Below are 27346 nucleotides of genomic sequence, written 5' to 3' on the forward strand. Positions count from 1 at the left end.
CTTATGCATATTTATTTTATTATGGGTTATAATCTAATATTGTCACGGTTTATTTTGCTGCTCAAATTATTTTAACTTTGGCCATTTATGAGCTTAATCAGGTTGGCTCCTGTATTCCTTCAACATGTCCCATCATTTTTGAGTACCTTTTTTTTGGTACTTCCATTTTGTTCTAGGCTTTTCTTATATTTTCCTTGCCCCGACCCTCAACCTTTTCTCCAAAAAGCACTAGTTTTTGAAGTGGAGAATGGATTTGGAAATCAAGGCCTTGGTGGTGGGTATGCTCATTGCTAATGGGGCATCATTGCTTCTAGGTCTTTTCAGTGAACAAAAAATATTTGTGTGTATACAAACATACACATCTATATTAGTTTCAATATGTGTATAAATATTAAAGGCCATTCATTCTAAGATAAATGCATGGGTATCTGCAAGGCAGACTTGTTTGTCTCCCAGTAATAAAGAGAACAGGTTCATTACCATGTTGCAGAGTCAATAGTACTTGTTTACTTTCAATTATATATTATGATTCAGATAGTCAAGGTTGACAGAGAGGAGACCTCACCTCATGGTAGATCCCCCACACTGTATAACACTGCCCATGGGTTATTAAAGGAGATTTTTAAAATGTGTTTTCCAGAAAAAAATATATGTCCAAAACAAAATATTTATCAGACAGCATTATGAAGCAGAAGATAGAAGAAGTAAACATGTCAAATCTATATACATTTTCTGTCGCATGAATTTATTTGGGACTAAACGCACAAAAACTCGAAAATTTTAAAGTGTAACCACATTTCTCGTTAATAGAAGTTGCCAGAAGGTATGACTTGAAGTGGCTTTTAAAACCTGGGAGGAAAATTGCATTAGCTTTATCAAGGAGCAAATATGTTCTTTAGAAAAAAAGGTGTTCTCTATTCCTGCCACTGAAATGGAGCTTCACAGAATTTATGGAAAAGCTGACAACAAAGACAAAAGATCCTTTTTCAAAGTAGTCATTTTGTGGATGAAGGTAGAAACCTACAATCTTTCCTCCACCACAGCATTTCATATTTAAACCTTCTATTTTTAACCTGATGGTGGGATTCATGGCTAATGCTTATGAGATCTGTGTCTAGACAGTTGAGAAAAACAGGAAATGAGTTACATTGTCGTAGCTCAAGAGAATTTAACCTTTTGTCTTCTAGCTCCAAGCTCTGCTTGCTTTTAAAACAAACATTCCTTCTTCCCTTAGAGAATTTTGGGGCATTAAAGGAACTATAATAATCCAAGGCCTCTTCAGGGAGCAGAGATGGCTATTTTGGTGGAAAGGGAAATGAGAACATGCATTTACTGTGCTTGGACCATAAAGTGAATGGAGCCATTTGGAGGGACATGTTTGCTGTCTTCTTCTGAATGCTAAGTATGTGCTCACAGCTGTCTCTGATTGTGAGCTTCTAAAGGGCAGGAACTCAGCCTAGAGAACTCTCTCTCCTACGCTTGATGCATAGTTGCAGGGCATGAAATGTCCCCAGAAGAGCAAGTTAAGGAGAAGCAGCTGGCATTTATGAAATGTGCCAGGCACTGAGCTAAGCATATCACATATATTAATCTCATTTAGTCCTCTTAACAACCCAAAGCTTTAGTTACTGTTATCACCCCCATTTTACCTATGAAGAAATAGAAGCACAGAGAAGTTAAGGAATTTTGAGAGTAGCAGACCCAAATCAGTATAATTCTAAAACCTATGTTCTTAGTAGATCCGATCTACTGTTGCAGGGCTTTCGTGAGTATTAAATGAGGTGATGTATATAACAAACTTATCCTAGTTGCTGGCCCATAATAAGCATCACAGTTAATTCCTGCTATTATTTACATATGTAACTAAAATAATGTTGTTCTTCAGAATTAAGTAGATGACCCTACTCATTTCGCTGTTGTAAGACACACAACTTTGTGCTTCTAAGTAGCTATTGAATTAAAATGAATTGAACAGTAGTGGTGAGGATTTGTACGCAACGTACTTATTATGGCATTGTAATGGGGCTGCAGATACAATCATGGCGACAGCTGTCAGATCAGAAGGTTTGTAAACAAGTGCAGGGAACTGGCCCACACCGTGATGAAGTCAACCATTCTGGCTTTATTAACCATAGCTTATTAGAATCTTAGAAATGACCATATACTACATTTAACAATTATATTAAGGGCCCATTTTGTCAGACTCAAAGGCTGTAGGGATACCGTGTTAGAGAAGACATAATCCTTGTGCTCATGGAATTTACAATCTAGCAGGAAATACATTAAAAACAAACAAAAGAAATCATTACAAATTGCGATAAGCACCATCAAGGAAATACTCAGAGGGTGGAGACATAGAATAATGGAGTCGGGACAGGAGGAGGAGGTCCAGATCCTACTGTGCATGGGGTAGTAGGTGACACTTAAGACCTGATGGTGAAAACAAGTCTAAGAAGAGGGAACAATACAAAGGCTTTGAGGTGGGAAAGAGCGTGACACGTTCAACGGCTTGAAAGAAGAGGAGAGTGGCTGGACTATAGGGGAGTGAGGGGAGTGAGACGAGACTAAAAAGAAAGGCAGGGCCAGATGGCAGAGAGGGCCTTCTCAGCTTGCTGGTCCCAAACTGGATTTTATTGTAAGTGTGATGGAAACCCACCAACGCTTCCTAAATAGACGAGTGACATGATCTGATTTGCTGCTGTATGGAGCAGAATGGTGTTGGTTTTGTCTGAATCAAAAATGATGGCGGCCAGGACCAAGAGTCCTTGTAAGCGGGAGGCTGGATGGTCGGAGACGGGAAGGGAGATGGGCTGACAGAAGTGGAGGTCAGAGCGATGTGGGGCCGAGAGCCAAGGAATGCGGGCAGCCTCTAGAAACTGGAAACGGCAAAGAAGTGGATTCTTTCCTGGAGCTTCCAGAAGGAATGCAGCCCTGCCAGCCCATTTAGGACTGTTGACCTATAGACTATAAATAACATCATAAGTATTTGTTTGCTTTTAGCCAATAGGTCTGTGGGAATTTGTTGTAGCAGCATTGGAAATGAACACAGGAAACTTCACAGCCCTAGGGCCTAAAGAAGTGAGAGGAGGGAGGCTGTGACCAGAATCCACTGGGAAAGCTACATGGAGAGGGTCAACTGACCACCGCCATGGCCTTCGGGAGAGGGAAGCCGCTAGCTGGTGGCCCGGCAGGGAGGTGTCAGCAGGAATGAATGGTCTTCCTCCCCTCACCTCATTCTCCAAATCTCTTGTCTTCCTTCCACTGGCCAGGCCTAACCAGCAGCCACAGGCAAGGGACCCACAGATGGTGTCCATGGGGGTCAGCCTCCCAGGCTACGAAGGGGATGGAGAAGGGTGGAGAGCAGATCTGGAGCAGCAAATGGAAAATATCCAGCCTCGTGTAGTTACCAGGTTGAGTGGTTTGCTCTGTATCTGGAGCTTACAATAAAATAGCAAGTTTGGAGTGGTGCCCTTGCTTGCCTTTGCCCTCTCTTTTTTGAGTTATATAGGCTTCTAACCTCTTTGGTTTTTACCTCATACTTTTATAGCACAGATAAATGATGTCAACTCACCTGTTTCTAATATCGAATTCACTCCTCGGTGTGATGCAGCAAGTTTTCAAAGTAAATGACCCAAATTGAAGTTAGTTCATCATTTTCTATAAAAATAGATGACCAAAAAGCACGTGGCATCACAGCGTCACAAATGAACTCTCTTTGACACTGTTCATATTTTCCCCTAAAGTAGAAGTCCCAAACCATTTATCAACTACATCAGGATTCCCAAGGATGTTTTAAGATTTCACAACTTTGGGGATTTCACTTTTGGAGATTCTGATTTAGCAAGCCTGGAATGAGGACTGTGGAGCTGTTTTCTTTTTAACATGTGCCCCCAGAGATTATTGTAAGCAATAGTTGCCTTAGATCTAGACCATTTCTTAAGGCAAAATGACTATAGACTTCTTAGTTACATATTGTGTGAAAGCAGAATTTTTATTAATCTTAAACCTACCTTCTACAAATGCTTACCCAGTTCTACCTCTAGTCAGCTCGATTGCGGTTGGAATTAAACTCACCAAACAGAGTTTTGATTGAGCAGAAAAATCCATTTCGTTAATGGTAGTTATACCGTATATATGTGATGAACCACTGTGATGTGGCAGCCGCTGAACTAGGCACTGTGGATACAAAAATGAATGCGTTATAATACAGGTTTTCAAGGATTTAGTCTTTTGGGAGGGACAGCTCTGCAAACAGATAATTATAATACAGCAAGATCAGGTCTATGATGGGAGTATGAACACAGTGCCTCAGGAATTGGGGGGCGATGCTCAGAGAACTCTTTACAAAGAGGTGACATTTCAGCTGGGCCTTGTAGGTTGTATAGGAGTTTACCAGGCAGACAAGATGGGAAAGGTCATTCTGGACAGTGAGAACAGCACGTGCAACGGAGGCATGAAGTCAGGGGCTAGTTGAGGGAGCTGCATGTGCTTTGGAGGAGCTGAAGCAGAGGATGCTATGGCTCTTGATGAGGCTTTGAGAGAGGCAGGGGCTTGATTATAACTGGCCCTGCCTCCGTAGGGGTGAGCTTGCATGGTAGACCAGTTAACAGGAAGCTTCAAAATAATTTGAAAAATTATTATAAAATTGACAAAAGTAACTCTTGCCAAACTTTCAAACAACCCAGAATTATTTTACATTGAAATGTGAAAATCACCTTTCACTGCTCTCTTCTGTATCCATTCAAACTGGTACCCTGCCCCTCCACCCCGGGCCGCCCCCCTTGCCAGAGCTGGCCACAGTCAATGGTCTGGGGCATCCTTGTTGACGTGTTACAAATGTTATTATGTCAGTTTTCAAACCTACTGCTATAGACTGAATTGTGCCTCCCCCCACTAAAGTTCACATGTTGAACCCTGAGCTCCAATGTGACTCTATCTGGAGAAAGGGTCTTTAGGAGGGAATGAAGATTAAATGAATTTATGATAACATGGATGGATCTTGAGGGGATTATGTAAGTGAAATATGTCAGACAGAGAAAGACAAATACTTTATGATCTCACTTATATGTTTAATCTAAAGAAAAGAAAAGAACTCATGGATACAGAGAACATATTAGTGGCTGCCGGAGAGATGGGGGGTGCCGGTGGGGCATGGGTAAAATGGGTGAAGGTGGTCAAAAGGTGCGAACTTCCAGTTACAGCATAAATAAGACCTAGGAATATAATATGCAGCACGGCGACTATAGTTTTTAATAGTGTCGTATACTTGGAAGTCGCTAAGAGACTGGGTCTTGAAAGTTCTCATCACAAGAAAAAAAATTGTAACCCGTGCGTGGTGACGGGTGTTAAATAGACTTATTGTGGTGACCATTTTGCAGTATACAGAAATATTGACTCATTATGTTGACGTGAAGCTAATGTAACATTATACAGGCATGCCTTGGGGATATTGCAGGTTCTGCTTCAAACCACCACAGTGAAATGAGTCGTAATCTTTTTGCTGGTGGAGGGTCTTGCCTTCAATTTGTGAAAAGAATGCAACATCTGTGAAGTACACTAAAGCAAAGTGCAGTAAAGCCAAATATGCTTGCATGTCAGTTATATAATAACCGACATGTCAATAAAATATAAAGATGAAATGAGGCAAGGTGGTCTGCACTGTGAGGCTGCAGTAGAAGGCAGCTGTCTGCAAGCCTGGAAGAGGTCTCACCAGAAACTGAACCCTGCCGGACCTTGATCTTGGACTCTCCAGCTTCCAGAACTGTGAAAAAATAAATTTCTGTGGTTTAAGGCCGCAGTCTATGGCATTTTTTTTTTTTTTAATGGCAGCTGGAGACTAAGGCACCTACCAAAAATAGGAAAAATAGGAAAAAGAATTTTCATTTAGCCATTACCCAGATGCAACAATTATTTATTGTATGATTTTAAGCAAGGGAGTGATATGATTAGATATGTGTTGTAGAAAGACTTCTTGGGCAGCAAAGTAGGTAGGTGTGCTGAAGGGATTCGGGCTGGAGATAAGGGGACAGGTTAAGCACCTCTTGGAAAATTCGAGGCAAGTGATGCCGAGGGCTCTCGTTGGAGAGGAAGCAGTGGAGAAGGAGAGAAGAGGCCAATCAGGGAGAGATTTAAGAGTAGAATTGATAAGTTACATGTGTTCCAATCACGAATCTGTGTTTCATTAAGTCTTAGATGCCAGGGATTGTAAGATGTAGCCTGAATTCAAAGACATTAAGAATGAAAAGAATGTTCATCTTAGAACTGATAAAATGCATTAGAATTAAAAGCTGGACCGCTAACCTTACCATGGGAACAGTGGACACGAGCTCACAATTTATTAATGTGTAAAAGAGAAGCACAATTTTGGTATCTGAAATCCTGATGCACAGTATGGATTGATGAATATGCCTTTTTTTTTTTATGCTTCTCAAATTGAACTCTCGCTCTCCTTGATTAAAAAACGCGTTTTGTGGGGGAGGGGATTTATGTGGCTGGGAACTTTATAGGAGCCTCTCCATTTAACAAAATGCTACCCAGATGCGATGATGTCATTTACGAGACCACAGTCACTCTCAGTTTGTGGGCAGCCAAATTCTGTTTATTGAATAAAAATGGATGTTTTGAATGGTGGCGCTAGGGGACCTGGCCTGCAGCTTTCTTTTCCAGGAGCTTTCTTGGGCTTCCGGAGACAGAGTGGATTCCACAGACAGATGGAGCTATTATCCGTGTTTTCTCTCCCTAGCGACAGGCCTGCAAGTCTGTAATTACAGAGGACCAGCATCCCTTGTTTGGGAGCTGGGATGGTTACATAAACACTGAGAGCAGGCATAGCTCACCCAGGCTATGCTTTGAGGGCTCAAAATTCCCCTTAGGAGGGAGTGGCATCTAAAACCAAGCCAGGCACTTGTCTGAGGGGCAGGGACAAAGCTTTCTGCAGAAGACTGGATGTAGGGTTACAGGATCAACATGCCAACATGGGCCCCAGTGGCACCAGCTAGCAAGCTGATGTCTGTGTGCCCTGGACCCCGTGATGAATTTTTATCTTTTCTAATTGTAATTGGATTGAAAAATCATGCGAATATTTGTAAAAAGTTTCAGAGCCAGACTTTTTGGTTGCAAGTTATTTTAGGACCACATTTTATTGGTTGCTGTTTTGGAAAAAGTATTTTTGCCTTTGCATTCCTGGAAGCACCCCCCAAATTGGCCATTCTAACCCCTATGTTGCACAGTGAGTGCACACTTTGGGTTTACACAGAGTCTAAGTTTGAATCCCGCCTCTGCTGTGTGTCCCTGGGCAAGCTGCTTCTCCTTCCTGTGCCTGCTTCTATATTCTGTGGCATGGGAATAATAGTACCCATTTCATAGAATTGTGTGGATAATCAAGCATTTAGCATGCTTAGAACAGTGCCGAGCTATGGGATATAAAATAACAGTAATAACTATAATATTGAACACTAACAAGCATCATGTTTATTCTGTGCCAGGCACTGTTCTACATAAAATAGCTCATTTAATCCAACCAAACATCCTATGAGGTGGGTACTCGTATTATTCCTATATTATAGATGAGGAAATTGAAACACAGAAAAGTCTATTCAATCTGAGTATCATTGTGTCTCTGCCGAACCTCATGTGTACTTGGTTGTAGAATACGAAAATTATTGGTTTATATGCCTGGCTCTCTCCCATTAATGGGTGGCTCCTCAAATATGATGACGCTATCTTCTTTGATTTGATAGACCTAGGGCCAGGCACACGGTAGTTAAATAATATTGAATAAATTGGAACTAGCTTACTAGGAAGGTTCAGTTTGAGGTATAAACATGAAAACATTTTTTTTCCAGTATTGGCTCCCAACCATCTCATATGGCTTCGTGGGAATGGCTCCTTGGATGACCTTCGGACTAAATTCTGCAGCTTTTCAGTGCCTGTTGGTTATTAGCGGTCTCATTCCAGTATCTGAGCATCGGTCTGGTTTATTTTATAACGTCTCTCTCAGACCTGATCTGTAGCTCTCCTCTTCATTGGCTGCAGTGTGAGGTTAAAAACAACAACAAGCTAATGAGATCTGACCAAAAATTGGCCAGAAAGTTCAAAAGAGTCACAACTATTTGAAATTTATATCCATCATTACTAATGATGACTCTCCTAAGTGTTCATTATGCTTTGAAATGTTGGTTAATAAAAATAGTGCTTGCCTGTACTTTATAGATAAATAAATACACATATATTGGGTTTATGCTTAAAGAACGTTTACCAACAGGATGGATGGAGGCTACTGGTTTAAGTAATAAGCAAATGCTAGCATTTGGGGGGTGGGTGGTCATTGATTTACTTATTATGCTTCTCTTTGTAGACAGTGAAGTCACCATGGTTTTGCTGCCTGGAGCACATAATGCAAAAGCAAGAACAAGATCCATACTAATGAATGTTTATATAAAGCTTAGCGTGCGTTAACCATTGCTCTAACCACACACAATGAATTAATGTATGTACAAATTAATGTATGTACAAAGTATATCACACACAATGAATTAATGTATGTACAAATTAATGTATGTACAAAGTATATCAACTCAGTTGATATCCTCACAGTAATTCTGTGATGCTGGTACTGCCATCATCCCCATCTTACAGATAAGGGAACTACAGCGTGTCAAGGTTTAGCACTGTGTCCAATACAGCTAGGAAGTGGCGAAGTGGGGTTCGAACCCAGGCAGTTTGGCTTCAGCTTCTTTGCTCCTGATGGCTGTGCTGTGTGCTGTGCTGCCTCTCTGAAGGAAGGAGGGGCTCTTCGGAATAATTTTGGAATTAAGAAAAAACTAAGTAGTTAAATATAATGAAACCAACTGAATGCAAGTTTAAAAAGTACAAGGAAAGGGAGCCACTCAAACACTCGCGTGTGGGTTGAGTGACTATTTTGTTGCCCTCTTTGGCATCTGCCACGTGAGTTTTCAGGATGTGGTAGTTGGCTGACTGCCTCTTGCAGCCACTAGATTCTGCGCTCCCTCTGCTTTTTCTCGCTTTCCCTCCTGCCGTCTGAAGCCTTCCTCTAGATTCTCCTTGTCCTTATTCTCTTTCTAGGAGCTCGTATTAGTCAGGGTTCTCCAGAGAAACAGAACTAATAGGATGTGTCTGTCTGTCTGTCTATCTGTCTATCTATCTAGTATCTATCTAGATGTAGATATATAATATCTCAATAGATTTTATTCCTTAAAATTTTAAGAAATGAAAATTTTATTCTTTAAAATTCATCTAGCTGTAGAGATTTATTTAAAGAAATTGGCTCACACAATTGTGGAGCTGGCAGGCCCGAAATTTTCAGGCAGGCTGGCAGGCTGCGGACTCAGAGAAGAGTTGATGTTTCAGTCTTGGGTCCACAGGCAGTCTGGAAGCAGAATTCCTTCTTTTTGGGGGAAATATCAGTCTTTTTCTCTTAAAGCTTTGACTGATTGGATAGGGCTTCCCCACATTATGGAGGGTAAATGAGCTTTACTCAAGGTCTCCTGATTTAAATGTTAATCACATCTAAAAAATACCTTCACAGCGACATCTAGACTGGTGTTTGACCAAGTAGTTGGGTACTGTGGTCTTGGCAAGCTGACACATAAAATAACCGTGACAGGGCTCCTTGGAGGGACCTGGGGTTCATTTGGGTTTCTGTTAGTTTTCTAGGACACTGGTGGACTTGGGCATTGGAGTCCTCGGGGACACAGAGAGCTTCAGTTTCCTCCAAAAAGGAAATTTACTCAAAATTCAGTGGTTTTTTTTTTTTTTTTTTTAAACCCTATCAATACCACCATTTGACTTATCACCGTGTGGTAAGTCTTGGTCTCTGATGCTTAAGCCACAGCCTCTGGCTCCTGGACCCCAAAGGAGGAGGCCCTGTTCCCACTAGTTCAGGAAGAAGGTGTTGGGGGCTGGCGTATTACCTACATCCTTCTCCTTCTCAGAAGCACGAACTCTGTCTTTCTCTGATTTCCTCTAGTACCTCCCTAGGGCCCTTGGAACTTTGGATCTTGTGTCATAGTTGACATACATGCTCTCGTCCCTCTCGGCCCCCCACCGGGTTGGTAAGTTTCCTTGGGACAAGCGCCAAGCTCACACTTCTGAATGGCTGTTCCAGTGCCCAGGGCGCTGCTGCTCCATAAACATTGCTTATTGGAGAGAATTTGAAATGCTGATTCTCTGTGATGTCTCGAGGGCATAACTGTGATTGACGTCAGCCTCACGTAAAACGGGAAGGCGACAACTTCACCTAGTTTTTGCAGTGCACATATCTGGGCGGTCAAAATAACTCTCGCCGCTGAATGAGGCTATAAAGACCGTTGTGCCTTTCATTTGCGGACAGATCTTCGCTCAGCTTGGGGTGGGGACAAGCAGCAGAAGGGTCAGTGGGAATTTGTCTGAAGGGGCAGAACCGATAGGGAAGAGCTTTGTAGGGATGGGCTGCTGGGCATGTTAGAGAATCTGTCAGATTAATTGTTTCTGCTGTAGCGAATTACCACAAATTTAGTGGCTTAAAACAACACGTTATCTGTAAGAGTTCAGAAGTCTGACATGGGTCTCACTGGGCTAAGGTCAAGGTGTTGGCAGGGCTGCGTTCCTTTCTGTAGGCTCAGGGAGAATCATTTCCTCGCCTTTTCCAGATTCTAGACTTCGCTTTTATTTTTTGGCTCGAAGCGCCCTTTCTCCATCTTCAAAGCCAGCGATGGCGGGACGAGTCCTCTTTGTGTCACATCAGTCTGACCTCATCTGCCTCGCTCTTCCACTTTCAGGGACTCCGTGGTCACACTGGGCCCACCCAAAGAGCCCAGAGTAATCTCACCATCAATTACCTTAATCACACCTGCAGTTTCCCCTTTGCCACTTAATGCACCATATTCACAGGTTCTGTGGATTAGGATGTGGATGCCTCTGGGGGCCTTTATTCTGCCCACCTCAGTAGCCTTATGATTTCCATTTAAAATAAGAAATCAGTGTAAGGTATGACTTTAGATGGAAAGATATAATAATTTTACTAATTTTAGTAATGTTAGAGTCTTTTTTAGGGAGTTGAAGATACATTTATGCTTTATTAAATCTGTAATAATTTTACTAATTTTAGTAATGTTAGTCTTTTTTAGAGAGTCAAAGATATATTTATGTTTAATTAATTAAATCTGTAAGTTATTACTTGAGAATGTTTTGCTTATTAGGGTCGAAGCTTATCCGAGCAGGTATGTGCAGTGCTTATAAAACAGCAAATTCATTAGACTTCTAATTGCAGCTTTAAAATGTTTACAGGAATTTTTATTAAGTTTGTTAAAAGGACTTATTTTTTAAAGGGACTTTAGTCTGTTCAATTTGAGTTCATCAAACAGTAAAGAAGGCCCTCTTATTTTGTATGAAAATTTACTAGACTTGTAAAGATTTAGTCGAACTTAAAAGAAACTTTAATGAAAACTGGGTCTCTACCTTTGTTACTCTATCAACCATCATTAATTTTTTAACCAAGAAGCTATAATGCTATTCGTGCCCATAAACTCATGCTGATTTTTATTCTAGTGGAGGGTAAATATGTGGTCCTAAGGGAGACTTTCAAGAGCATTTTATGTGTGGATTTATTCAGCCCGGGCATTGTGCTAGGTACTATGATACAGCCAGAAATCAGACTACAATGTAACAAAGTCCATAAGCAAAAAGCATTGTGGGAGCCTACTCATTGGAAGAGGCTTCAGCAAGGAGGTAGCCCTCAGGAGCAAGAGATGCTCACCAGACAGAGGGACAGGGGAACAGCATTCTAGGTAGGTGGAACAGCCTGAACAAAGAATGCATGAGATATTTAAGCAGTGGTGAGATTTTGTGATCCTGGTGGAAATGAAAAAAAAAAATATTTCTAGTTATTCTCATGCACCTTTTATGTCATTTTCTAATGGGGAGTTAGTGGCCGGATCAGGGTATGTTCCAGAGTGAATGAACCTAGTAAATCAGTCACCCGCAAGTAAGTCACCTGAGCAAATCACACCCAACTCACACACACACAGTGCGATTCCTGACCCGATTTTCAGACCCGATTTTCAGATTCTCGTTGCTCAGGAAATCAGAATTGCCTATGTTTATTGAACTTATAGTATGTGCTCGGCTCTAAGCACTTTAAATATATTCACTTAACTCTCACAACCATAAGAAATAGAGTATCGCCATTTTGGAGTCGAGGAAATTGAGACAGAGAGGGGTTTAGTATGGTGACAAAGGTCACACTGCAGGTAAGTGGCAGGACCATGACCTGAACCTTGCACAAGCCATCTCCTCCTCTCCTTGTGCCCTCATCCTTCTGAGGCTGGCTCCTCCTCACCGTTTGGGTCCCATCTTCAACACAGCTTTCTCAGAGTGGTCCTCCACGAAGCAGGTCCCCCGCGTTTAGCCTCTTCATAGCACGTGTTACAAATTAAATTATTTTCCTACCTTTTTTGGTCTTTCTCACTAGAGTCTAAATTCCGTTAAGGCAGGGACCTTATCTGTCCTGTCGACCATTCTGTTCCTTGTGCCTGCACATAGACTAGCATATAGCGGTTATTCAATAAGTGTCTGTCGCTGAGTAAATCGATATTGACTTCATTATTCCCTAATCATTATACTATACAAACAGTAAGTGGAAATATCCCATTTAAACATAATGCTGTATTACTGATGCAGGTTGGTACTCGGCAGCAAGCTTCTTTTTCTGTGTATTCCTAGAAATTTTACAACACTGATAAGTTTCTGGGAAAAGAAATATAAGCCTCACTAGGCAAAAGATAAACATACTCAGCATGATAAAAAGCCAACTGGAATTGACACACACTAAAAATGCACCAGTGTATGTTTTTGGAAAAACATTTATTGCAATTCAGTGTCAAAAAATTTTTACAAAAATATGCCACCGTCTGGTACAAACAACTATAAAAAAAATCAGTTTATCATGCAAGAAGAGTGTGCAAATAATTTATACAGAAGGACTCAGCTCACACAATATTAAATAAACACCTTTGCATGTAATTGGTCTAACCTTATACTTTTGGTTACAATGTTCAACCCTCTATAGTATTTTTCATTAAAAAAGTAAAGCCTCTAAGCCTAGGACATGGACTTTAATATACATCCTCTTTAGCCAGGATGATTGGCACTTGGTGGAATAAAGATGGCGCCAAGAGTTCTCAAGTATAGAGTACCGACCGCTTGGAGCCTTCTGTTTAACAGACTCGTGTATCATTAATTAAACAAACATTTCTATACTCAGAGACAGAAAAAGTCATGTTTAAAATCCAGAAATAATGTTGTAGCAGATGGAGTTTCAAGAAGTTCAGCGTTTTGGAGCAGCCATCCATTTTTGGCCAAATGGAGCAGGGCCTAAGTTTTAAGAGATTTTTCAGGAAGCTTTGTTTGCTGAATGAGTTCAAGGGCACTTTGAAAAATGTCAGCAGACAAAGTCATGAGTATTGTGGTCCCTTGCTCCTTGCTGCCTCATGGAATAATCAATTGCCTTTGTTTAGTAAAGATAAGGTTTAGTGGAGAGCGAGCTTGCACTGGGATGGAAGCTTATGGGATGGAGATGCAGAGCAGGTACTGGGGGATAGGGAGGTGGAGGGGATAGATGAAATGTACCTCTTAGCCTAGGGGGAGAGGAAATGCCTGCTTGGTAATCATCAGAACCTCAGTTTCTAGAAAGTAAGCCTGCTGCTCAGCCATTATGGGACTTAAGGGCCACCTTTATCATTAAAATGTAGGTACCCAGGGGAAAGCGAATTTGTCAAAACATGCTGCGTACTTTATGGCAAGCAAGCTGCACTCACTAGAACGCTGTGCTCACAACAGAGTCAGTCAGAAGTCTGTAAAAACATTAGGTGGCTCCTTAACTTCTCCAGGAAGAACCAGGGACTTAAAATGTTTGGAAAAGTTAACGGCCAGATGCCTAACACTGGACCTTAGCGTTTGCCTTTCACAGTGAAGGTCTTGAGAAGAATCAGGTCGGGTGTCACATGTCTCCAGCCACACCAAAAAGTGCTGCGGAAGGAGACACAAAGTCAAGGCCTCGGAAAGTCTCAGGTTTATGCTCAAGTCCATCACAGAGTACCAGGGGGGCTGAGGCATATCCCCTGAATATTCTAGACCCACTACTTCACCTTGAAAGGCAGAGGGAGTGCCAGACGTCACTATCCTAACCTCCCTTCCAGCGCTGAAGTCTGGGGTAAGAGTTTCCTTCCCTTGGAAAACCACAGAGGGTTTACTTTTCCTTAACAAAACAGAGAAGAAAGTATCTACAGAAAATGCTGAGTTTAAAGGAATTACGACCTTGTTTGTTGAAGACATCAAGGGCCCAAGATATATCAAAGAGTCACATGTCTGCATTTGCCTAGAGGTTCAGGGTGTTTCTGAGGTCTGTTTAAACACTAATAGGATTTTAGGCCAGTATCCAGTCAGAAGGGATGGTTCACAGACTCAGATAGTTGGAAACAGATTAAAAAAAAAAACAACAAAAAAAACCAGATGTCAACATAGAAACTGATGATAAAGTTTAGTTAGAAAAAATTCACACATAAAATTATAGTTAAAAAAATTCACACATAAAATTGAATGTTTGCATAGCAAGACATTATTGCCCTACAACCTGGCATAAAAATATAAACTCAGGTGCATATGTTATGATAAACATTGTATTGAACACTAAGGATGATAAACTGTCAAACATGTCTTGAAATGACTGACCTTCTTGTGAATCACACCTCTTGCTTAGACAAATGAAATTCCAAACTCTCTTCTCCCACATAAAAACAAGAGGAACAAGGAGCGTCTGTTAATAGCAAAGTCATCATGAAAAATAGTTTCTGAATCCATAAAGATGAGAACTAACGCAATACACACTTGGCCGACTTCACCATCACCAGGTAAAACCCGCTCGTGTCGAGTTTTGCAGTGTAAACCCAGCTCATCTAAAATATCTCCTCCAAGCCCCTTCATTGTAAAATTGATCATCACTAAAGAACTGTCATAACACAACTGACACCCTGGGGATGTTTTTACCTTGTAACTTCTGCCACTTGCCCTCCTATGGGATTGTCCCATCTGCTCAAAGTAACAGCATTGAGTAATAATGCTACCTATCTAGTTTAACACGTCATTGGACTTTTTCTGGGTCTTGCTATCAAGTGAGCATTCCTAAGCTTCACATATTCCTTCTCCTCAAATGCTGTGCTTTATTCCCAAGAAACTCTAGGCTCATTGCTCAGAAACCTTTGAGTTGGACGAAATTATAACATTACTGCCTCACCCTGCCCTGGACAAAAACTCTTTCGTTGTCTAGAAGTCGAAATTACTTCATGTTTGATATCGACTTCAAATTCTACGTCACAGGCTTGGGGGACAGGTAGGTTAAGTACAGTGAAGAGAACAGAGCATTCTGTTTCTTCCAGCAATTTCCTTGGTCACGTCCCTGCTGCCTTTTAGAGCAGCAGTTCTCAGGGATTCTGGGGATTCTTGTTTTTCTGGGTCAGGTTATTCTGGGAGGGTTTACCAAGAGAAATTCAACAGATGATTAGTGCCCAGGGAACAAGAATTTTCTTTCCACCTCACTTTACTCATACGCGAGGCTCTGGCCATGCTTCACAGCTACCACGTGGCACCGACACAGATGCTCGAAGCCTGCTATTCTTGTCCCCATGGCCCTCACACAAACCACAGCATCGAAGAAATGCACTTGTATTCCTTTCCCTCTCCCTCTCCACCTGCCATTTCCTTCCTTATTCTCCTTTTCCAACGAGAGAACCACACGTTCGTTTCTTTTTTTTTCCTTAAAAATTTCCCTCGGCTCTGTCACACACCACCTCCATAACGCCAAAGGAGATGGGAGAGCCCAGAGGCACCATCTAGGTAAACATTTCCGAAAACCATAGTCCCGTCACTTCTGGAGGGCTCGTGCTGCACAGATGTACCTTGCTGCTTGGGGACAGATGTACAATCAGAGCTTTGTGCCGACAGTCCAGATGAGACTGGCTGGCCAGCCTCGTGCTGACAGTCCAAAGTGACAACTCTTCTGGGACTGCAAACCCGAAGGCGCCTGGGAGCTTTCACCTCCTCGATCAGCACGAAGGGAAGATATGGAAGGCCTCGAATAAACTGGAAATGATCAGAGTCCAAGGTTCCAGAGCTCTCACAGCAACAACAGACCCAGCTCCACCCCCATCTTAGCGGAAGCTGAGGCATTTGAGAGAACATGTCCAAATTATGGAAGAACTAGCTTTTTCATTTTCAGTGTGACTTGGACTCTGGGGAGGGGAGAGCGAAAAGCACCGCTTGGTATCACAATAGCTTGTGGGCCTCTGAAGCTCCAATTTGCCCGATGAGATTTTATTGTTTCATATTTAATTTTTCTCATTCGGGAGAATTTAAATTCAGTTCTTTTCCTTCTTGGAGGGTGATAATGAAAAAAATATTGAGCAACCCCAGTGTAGGCACCAACACTGCAAAGTGAGGCGCACTGATCGGCAGTTGGTTCTCTTCCAAATGCTGGTACTTGGGGGTATGTTGAGGGTAGGGTGTCACTAGCGGGTCCCCAGGCTTGTTTCTACACACGTTTAACCAACTTTGCCCTCTGCAGGTCACCCCAAGCTCAACCCCTAAGGATTGACTGTTCTGCAACGTTAATGTGAACCGATGTGAACCAAGTTCCTGTTTCTGCTTCACTTACTTGCTAAGGACATGCAATTTTATTTACAAAAAGAAAAAGAAGACAAAGCAAATACAATGGCAAAAATATGTACATTGTTGTAGAAAAGCAAAGTTCTATAAAAAGTAAAAAACAAAAACACTCCTTACTCCCTCCCAGGACTATCTGACAACAAACTGATTAAATCCTGAGATTTCCTTTCTTCCACATAGGTATCTGCTGATATTTGTCTAACAAGATCCCCTGGGGTATGACGCAGGTTTAGATGGACTCACGCCTCAGTTCCCTATTGGATTGGAAGTCCAGGCTTTATTTGACCATCCTTGCTTGAAGCCTTAGCTCAGGTTGACTAAATTTTCATGTGGGACATAAAGCAAGCTCCTCGGCTCATCACCCGTCAAGAGGAACGAATGGTAGCCGGTAAAAGGTTTCACTGATATGTCAAACCTGCTTTACAAGCCTTTATCAGCATTCTGGCTCCGACCAGTCCACAGAGATATGCTCATGCTTATCCGTGAAGATACCCCAGGAAGCAGACAAGCCAAGAAATGAAACAGGAATAAGAAAGTCTTCACAGCTATGGGCAGCTAATTCTATCTTTTCTGTGGCAGGACTTCCTCTGGGACAGTCTGTAATTGGCCTAATGTTGTCCCCCGTGAGCTGTGACATGAGAGGAACAAAGGCCTTACACGTTCTGTAGTTCTCGAAAGGAAGCAACACCAAGGAGTGCCCCGTTCCCTAAAAAGGAACAGGGTGAGGTGTGCTTCCAAGTTCACTTCCCATTTTAAATCACTTTTGTATATGATGAAAAACAAGAAAAACAGACACTGCCTATTGGACAATGCGCTTTGTCAGAGAAATCACTGTATGCTTTCCGAGGTAGACTATTGTGTGATATCTTCGTAAGATAAGGCCCTACGTCCATGCAGGTTTAAGATGCGTGGTGCTTCTCTGCCTTTTCAAAGCAAACCCAAAATCAAAACCAAAAGCCCAGGGAATTTTCATCTGTAGTTCCTCTGCTTCTTCTTCTCCTTCTTTTTTAAACGCATTTTCACATTGTAAACAAAGCGTGTTCTATCTCGTATTCGAGTTTTGTCCTCCTTTTCCACATCTCTGGGGAACTATACAGGAGTGACAGTGATCATCGAGAATTCCATTTTCACCAATGAAACAGAACTCCTGCCCTTACCGTCTTGCTGGCAAATCATTGAGAAGAAACGTTTATTTACAGTATTTCTGCTTTTCCATACCGATTCTAATGAGAAGTCCATATTCTTAAATTCCCAGCCAGCGACTGCATCTTTCCCCTCCAATGTCCTCTCCATGACCTATCTCAGAAGCTTGGAGCCAATGTTTCAAATGTACACTATTTACAAACGAAGTGTCCAACTCTGTCTTCCCAACCATCCAATCAGCAGGGGAACCTCTCTGAAGTGCTGTCACGGGCTGGGATTCAGAACTTGAACAAGTTGATAAAGTCCTGGGGTGAAAGTGAAACGGAGCAGCTCTGCGGGTTATTGGCTGTGCACGGGTGGTCAGTGCCCTGCAAAGGAACACGACGGTTAGGTCTGAGTCCTCAGAAGCATCTTGCTGGCCTGGAGCGCCACAAGGCATTCCCCAACCTCAAAACCACATTCCTCTGTCAAGGATGCCGTGTGCGTGTATGTTTGTGCACCTGTGCACAAAGAGAGGGGAGAATTTGGGGGTGGGTGGGTTGCAGGAAAAAATAAACATGGAGGGGGGTGAAGGAAATTAAGTTCTTTGAAAGTTTCTCTTCCCAGGGACAGAATTGGTTTGACCTTCACCTTCAGCTGGAGGCTGCAATAGTGAAGAGCAGGGGACGATTTGGCATTGTAATGCTGGCACCACTGGCTCTTAGTTGCTGGGCTAGGGGTCTGTGGCAGTCACCTCCGAGACACATACCTTCCAGGAAAGAATGTGACAGTGTTTGCAGAGCTGTAGAGTATCTCCATACTGCTCCTTCCGCGGGTAACATCGCACAAGTTTAAAATACATCTTCTTCCAATCCAACTGTCCTTTGTCTGACAGAATTAATCGCTTGCGGATCTAAATATCAAATAAAAGTCATTGCAGCAGAGTTCATCAGGAAAAGGGTTTGTGGTTTTCCCGTTCTGAAAGGTTCTGCTCCCACCCTGTAAGCCCCTTTTCCATCCCTACCCTGCGATAGCTATGGGAAAGAGCCAAGATAGAAAGAAGTCTCCTGAGCTCTACCCAGTTAAAAAAGGAGCTTTTAACCAGTCTGTAAAAGAAACAGGTGGTTAGTGATATCTTTCTAGTGACCTCCACTAAACTGCATTTGGATGGTCCCTTACAGTTTAGGTGACCTGGTAAACACCTTCGGCCTCTTCTTTGCTACAGGCTTGAGTGATCACTTCCAAGGAGCTGTGTGGCACAGTGACTATTTTCTATTTAACTATTAGAGGCTTCACGAACAGAACTTGAACTCACAGTTCTGTGTAAAGAAGCTGGGGAAAAAAATCGGAGGCCATGTGCGGAGGGGAGAGAGGCCCAGAGCTGGTGTCAGAGGGCGTTTCCGCACCTACAGAGCCACTTCGCTAATTTGCATGTGTCACGCAGCCGTTTGTGGCCTCCGTCTGTTCATCTCTTTGAAGTGGGCATCACGATATCTACCCTTTCCCGGGTCATTAAAATAAAAAGAAATAATACCTGTAAAAGTACTTTAGCTATAAAATATCATAAAAGTATGTTACTTTGTTATAGAAAAGAAGGACCAGTGCCAATTTGTGATTTTCTCTTTTTTTGAGAATATTGTAAAATGTGACCAGGTTAAGAATATAAGTGTTTCTTTCCCTCATCAAAACCACCTTAAAAAACCCTCACACACATTATTTAGAAACTCCTTAGACTACTGTTTTCCAGTCAAACCAAGAAGGTCTAGAAGGTGGGCACCTGCACCTCGAGCTTGAGAGAGGTGCCCGGGAAGCTTGAGGGTCGGGGGCAGAGAAGGGAGAGAAGGAAGGAGGGCTGGCCGGGCCCCACCAACCTGCCGCTCGGAGAAGTGGTACTGGCAGAGCCTCTTCCACAGCAGCCGGTCCTCGCTGAGCACATGCAGGTTGGGGCCCACCTGGCCCAGGCTGACCAGGTCGCGCCCATCACTCAGCCTCTGCATGATGTTCAGTTGTAGGCACAGAGGCAAGTCAGTGAAGGTGAGGCCTTTGAAGGCAGGCTGCAGGGAGAAGGGTTATGTTTAGTTGTGGGGACTCGAGCTGCAGTTTGCTAGGCGACACCCTCCAAGGATGCATCTGTCCCTTCGCGCTCCGTCTTCAAGCTGGTTTATTGATCAGAGATCAAAAACAGTAATTCTTCCTGCCCTAAGTGCAGAAACAGGACCCATGGCCAAGATCACAAAGTACCACCTGTAACGGCTGGAGCTGAACGCTGCCAGAGGGATTTTCCTCTTTCACAAAGTTTTCTACTTTGACTCTTAAAGATTCTCCCAGCCGCACATGTTGGATTCTTGTGCTTCACTAAGTTGAAAGATTCGCTAACCTTCTGGAAGGGCTCACTGCACTGGACAGAGCACCCCCGCCTGCCACCCCAGCCTCGTATCGCACTGTCCCCTCTTGACCACTGATCCCCCCAAGCAGGTTTTCTCAGCAGCACCGAAACAAGCTGCCCACAAGGTCCCCACTCCGCCAGTCCTCTCTGCCTGGCCAAAAGTTACTCCTCTTCAGAGCCCGTCAAACCCACTTCCTCCGAAAGGCCTTTCTGGTTTTCGTGACTCCCTGGGCCTTATTCTTTGCATCGTCCTAGAATTCCTACGATCTCTTTCAGATACTTTTTGCAACAAGTCCCCTTTAGTTATACAATGAAACCCTTTCCAACAGAAAGCTGGAAAGGAAGATTCCTGCAAGAATATAAGCTCCAAGGAGGCAGGAATTTTGGTCTTTTTTCACTGCTGTGTCCCCAGTGTCTAGAAGAGTGCCTAGCATATGGCAGGCACCCAATAAATATTTATGGAATGAATGAAACCCGATAATTAAAGAGGAAAATAGCAACAACAAAAAGACCCTGTACTGACGTGTGCGTGTGTGTGTGTGCGCGCACTTGCATGTGTGCACACCTGTACGTGCACTTGGAAAATGGCTGGTCCAGAACCCTTTGGCCTCAATGCCACCATCGCTGAGGCATCTCTGTTCAAACATAGGGCTCCTTGAACATTTCGAAAACTTCCTCTGTGGATAATACATTGGTAATTAATCATGAACTTCTCCAGAAGCTGCTTCTACTATATCCCTGATCTTATAGTTAAGCCCTTTATTGCTTAAAATTTGATGGCCTCATGTTACCCCACCCAGCCCTAGATCCTTGCGGCCTGGCTCTAATTTCATAGGGCTTGCAGACTAGCTCAGCGCCACCTCTTTTGGTGGCCAATATAGGCTGGCACCGGAGGTGCTGCAGTGGGTTCATTAGGCTGGTGAGAGACCCAGAAACAAGCAAATAATTCTAGAGCAATCTTAAATGGGATCAAGGAGGCATGCACAAAGTGCTCTGGGAACAGTCTGTACACAGGGGCTCCTCACTAGTATTTGCTGACAGGCCATTAACGGCAACTGGATGCTGCCATCTGGATAAGGAGTCAGCACAAGTCACCTGAGACTGGTTCTTTGCCCTTCCCTTGATTCCTGGGTGAGCGCTTCACTTTGCACTACTGACATTTTTAGCTCAATGTTCTGTCACCTCTTGGGGGGGTCACAGGAAAAAAAAAATACAGAATGAAGAAACCCTTCCTTAGCTCAGGGGAAAATATCCCGGGAATGGTATTGCGTTCCTGCCTCAGAGGTTTAGAGAATCAGACTCCGTACGAGACACAGCAAAGCCGGAACGCGCAGGGTTCCCGGGGGATGTGCGGTCTTAGCAGTTCCATCCTGTGTCCCCGCAACGCAGGACAGGCCTGTAGAGGGAAGGTGGGCAGTGGAGAAGAATGGGAGGTGGCGCGGGCGGGACACGGGATGGACGAGCGGCAGGTCCCCGGTACCCTGAGGAAGTCTGGGTCTCAGTTTCCCCATGTCTGAAATGAGCTGGTTTAGAAGAATCTGCAGATCCCTTCCAGCCCCAGCGATCTGAGATTTGGAGCCGTTTCAGACCCCTAACTCATCAGAAGTGCCTCTGACTTGGCAATTTTTATTGCTTAGGCTGCTGGGTTGAACTTTCGATTGTTTGCAAAACTCAGGACTTTGCTGGGCTGCAGAAGGCCCGAGACCTATTTGTCGTTTATCATCTGCTGCTGATCATATGAACTAATAAAACTGCCATGAGCTTTTCTTTTTTGTTTCCAGCACTTCAAAGCGTCTACTTTTTTGGTTAAAAGTCCCAGGCCAATTATTATATGAACTCCTATTAAAGTCCACTTGGCAGGGTTCACACTCAAAGTTTTAAACCTGAACTTTTCCAAAATCCTTGCCCAGACCCCATGCCAAGCCCTTATTCCTGATAAATGGTTAACTGCTTGCATGCTTTCTTCTTTTTGAATATATAAACATATATGAGAAAAATAAGTCACTCTTGCTCCTGCAATCAAGCATTCGGCTAAAATCCTTTATGTCCACCCTGCCCCCCACATTTCAAAACCCTGCCTTGCTCACAGCACACTGTGATTCTATTTAATTTTTCTCCCTATAAACCATGTCTCTTTTTCTTCGTCTTTTATTATGTTAATTGTTTTACCAATAAAAATTGGCTCCATAGGATTAGATATGAAATTTTGAAGGAAAGCAAGATTATGAGCTGGGAAGACACCGATAGAATTTTGGCAAATAGAAAGAAATTACTGTAAATGTCACCTTAACATTTTTGTGTAGTAACATACTTTTCTTTGGTCCAGCCTGTTAAAAAGTAAGCTTTAAAATACAGTCCAGACCGAAGTAATTAAGTCACCCCTGCCTCTTCGATCTTTTCCTCTGGAGAGTTGGGCATTTGTGTGAAAAGCTCTTTAGGGCTCTCTGGGCTCCTTGCTCTCAAAATCATGCAGCTCAGAGCCAAGGAGAGTTGGGAAGGCTGGCACGAGGGAGGAGAGCGTGCCGAGTAGAAGCACAGCCTCTGCAGACAGGCCTGGGTTTGATCTTAGTGCTACATCTCACTGGTGGTGGGGCCCTGGCCAGAATCTTCCTAACTACTCAGTCTGATTGTTCTCATTTATAAAGTGAGGAAAAGCATATCTTAGTATAGTGTTGTTGGGAGGAATGGATGAGATAATGCATGGAAGTCCTTAGCACAGTGCCCAATAAATATTAGCTATTGTAAGGACTCCCACTTGTGATTATTCACTAGATGAGTTAATTACTATATGTAAAGGAATAGAAGGGTGTCTGCCACAGAGGGAGCCCTTAATAATAATAATAGCTGATGCATATACAATACTTGCTACACGTCAGGCACGGTTCCAAGTGCTTTCTACGTATTAACTTATTGAATCTCACACCAGGGCTATGAGATATGCATCGAGACATGAAGAGGCTGATAACTTGCCCCCAATCCTGCAATTGGTAAATTTTCATCATCATCCATAATATAGGGTAATATTTTCCAATTGTATTTCTCTGAACTTTGAACAAGTGCTTCAGGCACATGGTGGGAGGAGACCTCCTTTCAATCATTCATTTACTCAACTAAAATTTACTGACTGCCTTCTGCTGTGTCAGGTAGAAGGAACAGAGCAGGGAACGAGATGGTAATGTTCCTTCTTTGTGGAGCTGATAAGCCAGTGGACGGAGACAGGAAAGTGAATACATATATGAGATAACTTCAGGTGGTGATAACTGCTCTAAAGAAGGTGAAATGATCGTGGCTTCAATAGATTGAGGAATCAGGGCAGGCAGCAAGCTCAAAAGCCCCAACATAGGACCAAGCATGGAGCAGAGAAGAGCTTGCCCTGACTGGAGTGTGGTGAGCAGAAGGGGGAGCGAGGTGAACCTCAGTGTTTGACTGGTCCTGCGTGGGATTTCATTGGATTTAAAAGGCCTGCAAAAAGCTGGATCACTGAATAAATAGTTGGAAGAAAGCTGGATTGAAAAAAAGAGTTTGGAAACTACTGATGTTAGGAAAGCTTTGCCATTTTAGGAATAAGGAGTCCAGGATTCTGGCCTCAGCTCTGGCCCTAATTGCTGTATAACTCATGCAAAGTTACTGGGCTTCTCTGGTTCCACCCCATGAAGAGTAATAGCAACTGCAATGGCTACCTCCCAAGACTGTGTATGGATCAAGTAAGGGGAACCCTGGGGAAGTAAGCCTATGGAGGTGTAAGGTATGTGGGTGCATGTGGCCAAGGGGGGCTCCTGTGAGGTGGACAAAGGGAACAGAGGCCAGCTCTGGGCAAGTGCGACCAGCCAAATGGGTGTCCCAAAGTTACTGGAGGGAAGATGCCCTGGGGACAAATGGGACTTACTCATTTATATCACTAGCTGGGTAATTCTCTTCTGGGCTTAGAAAAGCAGTAAGTATTAAGTCCAGGCTATAGAGAATGCCAGGAATCAGGCAGAAGATGTAAGTGGGTTTTCTGTGAGAGAAAAGTGGAAACGTGGGTCTCAAATTCACATTGTCAAACTATGCCTACACTTGAGAGATGGGAATGGGATAAATTATTAAATCAGGTAGATGTTCTTAAGAAATACTCATATTCTCTTATAATAATCAAATAATTGAGATAACTTTTGAAAGATTACCTGGGCTCGTGTTGCGCATTGCGTGCGTGTGCGCGTGTGTATCATAGTCCAAGTGACTCTAAGGAAGTCACATAACCCCTAGGCTTCTAATTATTCCCTCTGTTTCAGAGTTTAAGAAACTAAGGCACAGAGAGGCTATTAACAGTAAAGTCAAGGATTTGGGATTTTGAAGACATTGGATTTTGAAACCATCATATAGTAAAATAATTATTTAAAAGAGGTCAAAGAGGTTTTTTCATGTTACTTTCTCCAGAGGTGGGGCAGACCCAAACTTTATCAGGTTGGGTCCCGGAACCACTGGAACCACTTAAAACAGCCGTGGTCAGTGATTAGATAAGTAAGCCAAGTGCTACATGAGCTGCCTAAGTGTGCCTGTCCATTAGTGAGCCTTAGGAGATTATACCAGCCTCTTTCTCACACTTTTTGTGAGCCTTAGTCCTTCCGCTCATTATTAAGAAGAGCTGGGCCAAGTTACATTTTAAAAGCTAAAAGCAACTACTGATAGTAGTTAAGCTGGTAATGTGACCTATTTTTGGTTTTGAGTTAGAATCGCTCCTGTCTTTTCTTACATGTATGTTCACAGTCTTTAATCGAGTTTCCTTTGTCATGACTATGGATTACTGGCACTAGAATTTAATTTAATTTAATTTATTTTATTTAATAATTTTTTAGGCAAGGCAACCCTTGGTTGACCTCACAGATTGCAAGGACCTTGTCAGCTTACAATCCCTTATTTTTTATTTTTTTATGCCTACAGCACCTGGTCTTCCTAGGTGGTCTCCCATCCAAGTACTAACCAGGCCCGACCCTGCTTAGCTTCCGAGATGGCACTAAAATTTTAAAAGGTTGATACCAATTCTCCAAGTCACTGCCATCACAGCTCTGTTGTATTCAAGGCAGCACCCAAAAGCTATAAGCGACACATGCCTTTAGGAGGAAATGGGCAAAGAAGAGAGATCGCCAAATTGCACTAAAGATGTCAGGGGGAGAGCCAACATCTTCCCCAAAGCCGGATTCCTGGTTTTCCCATCATGTTCAGTCGGCTGCCATCTTTCACATGCTTTGATCCTGTTTTGCCAAGTTCTCCTCCCTTGGTCGGGCAGCCCCCCGGCCCTTCTCCAGCATCCCGTCCAAAGCGTCAGAACGGAACGGCCCAGACTCTCCCATCACCAGAGACAAGGACCTGGCAAGGCCGCCCGGCATCTCAGTGGAGGAGGGGACTGAAGCCTTTCCTGCTGGGAGGAGGCCGGGCTTCTGCTTACCCTGGTAATCTGGATGTTGTTTAGCTGCTGCTGCCAGTGTAGAATCGTCTCCATTCGGTACACCCACATGTTAATGTTCCCGACGAGCACACACTTGCCGACTCTTTGGACCAAGGTACATAAGGACGTGTAGAGGGTCTGGAGTAGCTCCCTTATTAGTCTAATGTTTTGCTGGTCTTCAAGGACTTGAGTGAGGAAAGAAAAAAGAAATACCGCTTATGCTACTGAACTCTATATTTTATAAGTGGGCCTTTGTTTTTCTCGCTTCTGCTCGTGTTACCTGGGCACTGCCTCTAGGCACAGGGTTTTCTTTCTTGCTGGTGTGTTTCTTCTCCACTTGGCTAAGCTTCCACCCTCGAGGTCACTGGGTAGAGTTTCAATTATCTAGGTCCCTCTTTGTTCGTTTCTCTCTGGTTTTCTACAGAGGCTCATTCTCTTTCATTGTTACACCAGCACCCATCGCTCGCCCAACCTGAAAGTAGTTTCTTTTGCCCTGTGGTGCTATGTCCCTTTTAGGTGGTCAGCGGTAGGCGCACGGGGTGAGGGTCAGGAGCTTGGGTTCTAATCCTGCACGGGTGACTCTTTGTACAATTATGGACAAATCATTCTTCCTCACGGGCCTCAGTTTCCCCATGTGCACAATGAGTCAGTTGAGCCAGAGATCTAAGGTTCCTCCTCGCTCAGATAGTCTATGAATCTATTCCGCCCTGTTCACACAGCTCAATTTTCTAGGAATTTGGAATCCAGAGGCTTGGTCGTCAAGGTCGGGACATGTGTTTACACTGAGAAGCCTGAGAGGCTCACAGCAGGGCAAATGGATGATGCCAATAAAAGGAAGGGAGGTTGATGGTCTCACTCCTTGTCACAGGCATGAGCTGTACCTCTCTATGAACTGGAATCTGGCCCTTCTGAAATGCATCTGGAGTTATTCCTTTCTATCCGCTCACAGTCCCTTAATTCTAACGACATGTCCACTCTATTGGAAAATCCATCTTCCCGTCCCCATGCTATAAAAAGGGGTGAGAGTGAGAGAGAGCTCACCTTTCAGAACCACTTTTTCCAAAATGTTCATGAAGTTCTTTTGGGCAATGCCACTCAGGGATGTGAGCTGTGACTTTGCTATCAGTTCCAACAGCTGTGGATAAAAATAGAAGTTGCCAGGCTTAGAATACAGAGATATTTTTCTCCTCTAATCTCCACTTTTGAGTCACATGACACGTAGATACAGACTGACGGGGAGAGATAAATGGCAGGCAGGGACACGATGCAATAAAAAGCAGATGCTCAAAGTGAAAGACAAATGGGGGTAATTCAAAACCCAGGAATCAGGATGAATATTTAATTGCTTTTTTTCTTTTCAAAATAAAGAGTTTGGCTTCAGCTGGGGCTAATTCATTCTACTTGTCCTACTTCAGCGAGGGAGGCTGACGTACTCCTAAGGGAACAAAACCTCCTATGCCCTGCGAATGTCTGAGTCCCATACAAACAGTCCCAATGGTAATTCCTCTACCTGCACTTGAACTTCTTTCCCACTGGCACTGACAGTTCTCAAGGCACCTAAAAGCTCGTGTTCAGTATCAATGTGCACTTTCCAAGGAGGTGTCAGTTCTTATTCAGATCTCTCTCCTGCTTATGCAGCGTTTCATAAAAATGTCTATCAATTAGACTCTTTCACTGCACCTTCTGTAGAAAGAGGC

At 43.3% G+C, this 27346-nt stretch overlaps 1 protein-coding gene across 2 annotated transcripts in view; it reads right to left on the reverse strand.

The window, feature by feature from the left end:
- Positions 1–14509: 14509 nt before the first annotated feature.
- Positions 14510–27346, reverse strand: part of FBXO32 (F-box protein 32) — a 33555-nt gene continuing 20718 nt past the window's right edge. The window contains exons 1-5 of one of the 2 annotated variants that reach the window (XM_011360785.2): positions 26691–26903; positions 25650–25834; positions 19710–19892; positions 18608–18751; positions 14510–18227 (exon numbers count right to left, since the gene is read on the reverse strand). In XM_011360785.2, coding sequence (XP_011359087.1) covers positions 18138–18227; positions 18608–18751; positions 19710–19892; positions 25650–25834; positions 26691–26721 — 633 coding nt within the window. In that variant the 5' untranslated portion in view covers positions 26722–26903 and the 3' untranslated portion in view covers positions 14510–18137. Of the gene's footprint in view, positions 18228–18607; positions 18752–19709; positions 19893–25649; positions 25835–26690; positions 26904–27346 lie in introns of those variants that run through there. The other variant, XM_011360784.2, reaches the window with a different exon arrangement.

The sequence above is a fragment of the Pteropus vampyrus genome, unplaced genomic scaffold, assembly GCF_000151845.1.
Source record: "Pteropus vampyrus isolate Shadow unplaced genomic scaffold, Pvam_2.0 Scaffold59, whole genome shotgun sequence".
Lineage (NCBI taxonomy): Eukaryota > Metazoa > Chordata > Mammalia > Chiroptera > Pteropodidae > Pteropus > Pteropus vampyrus.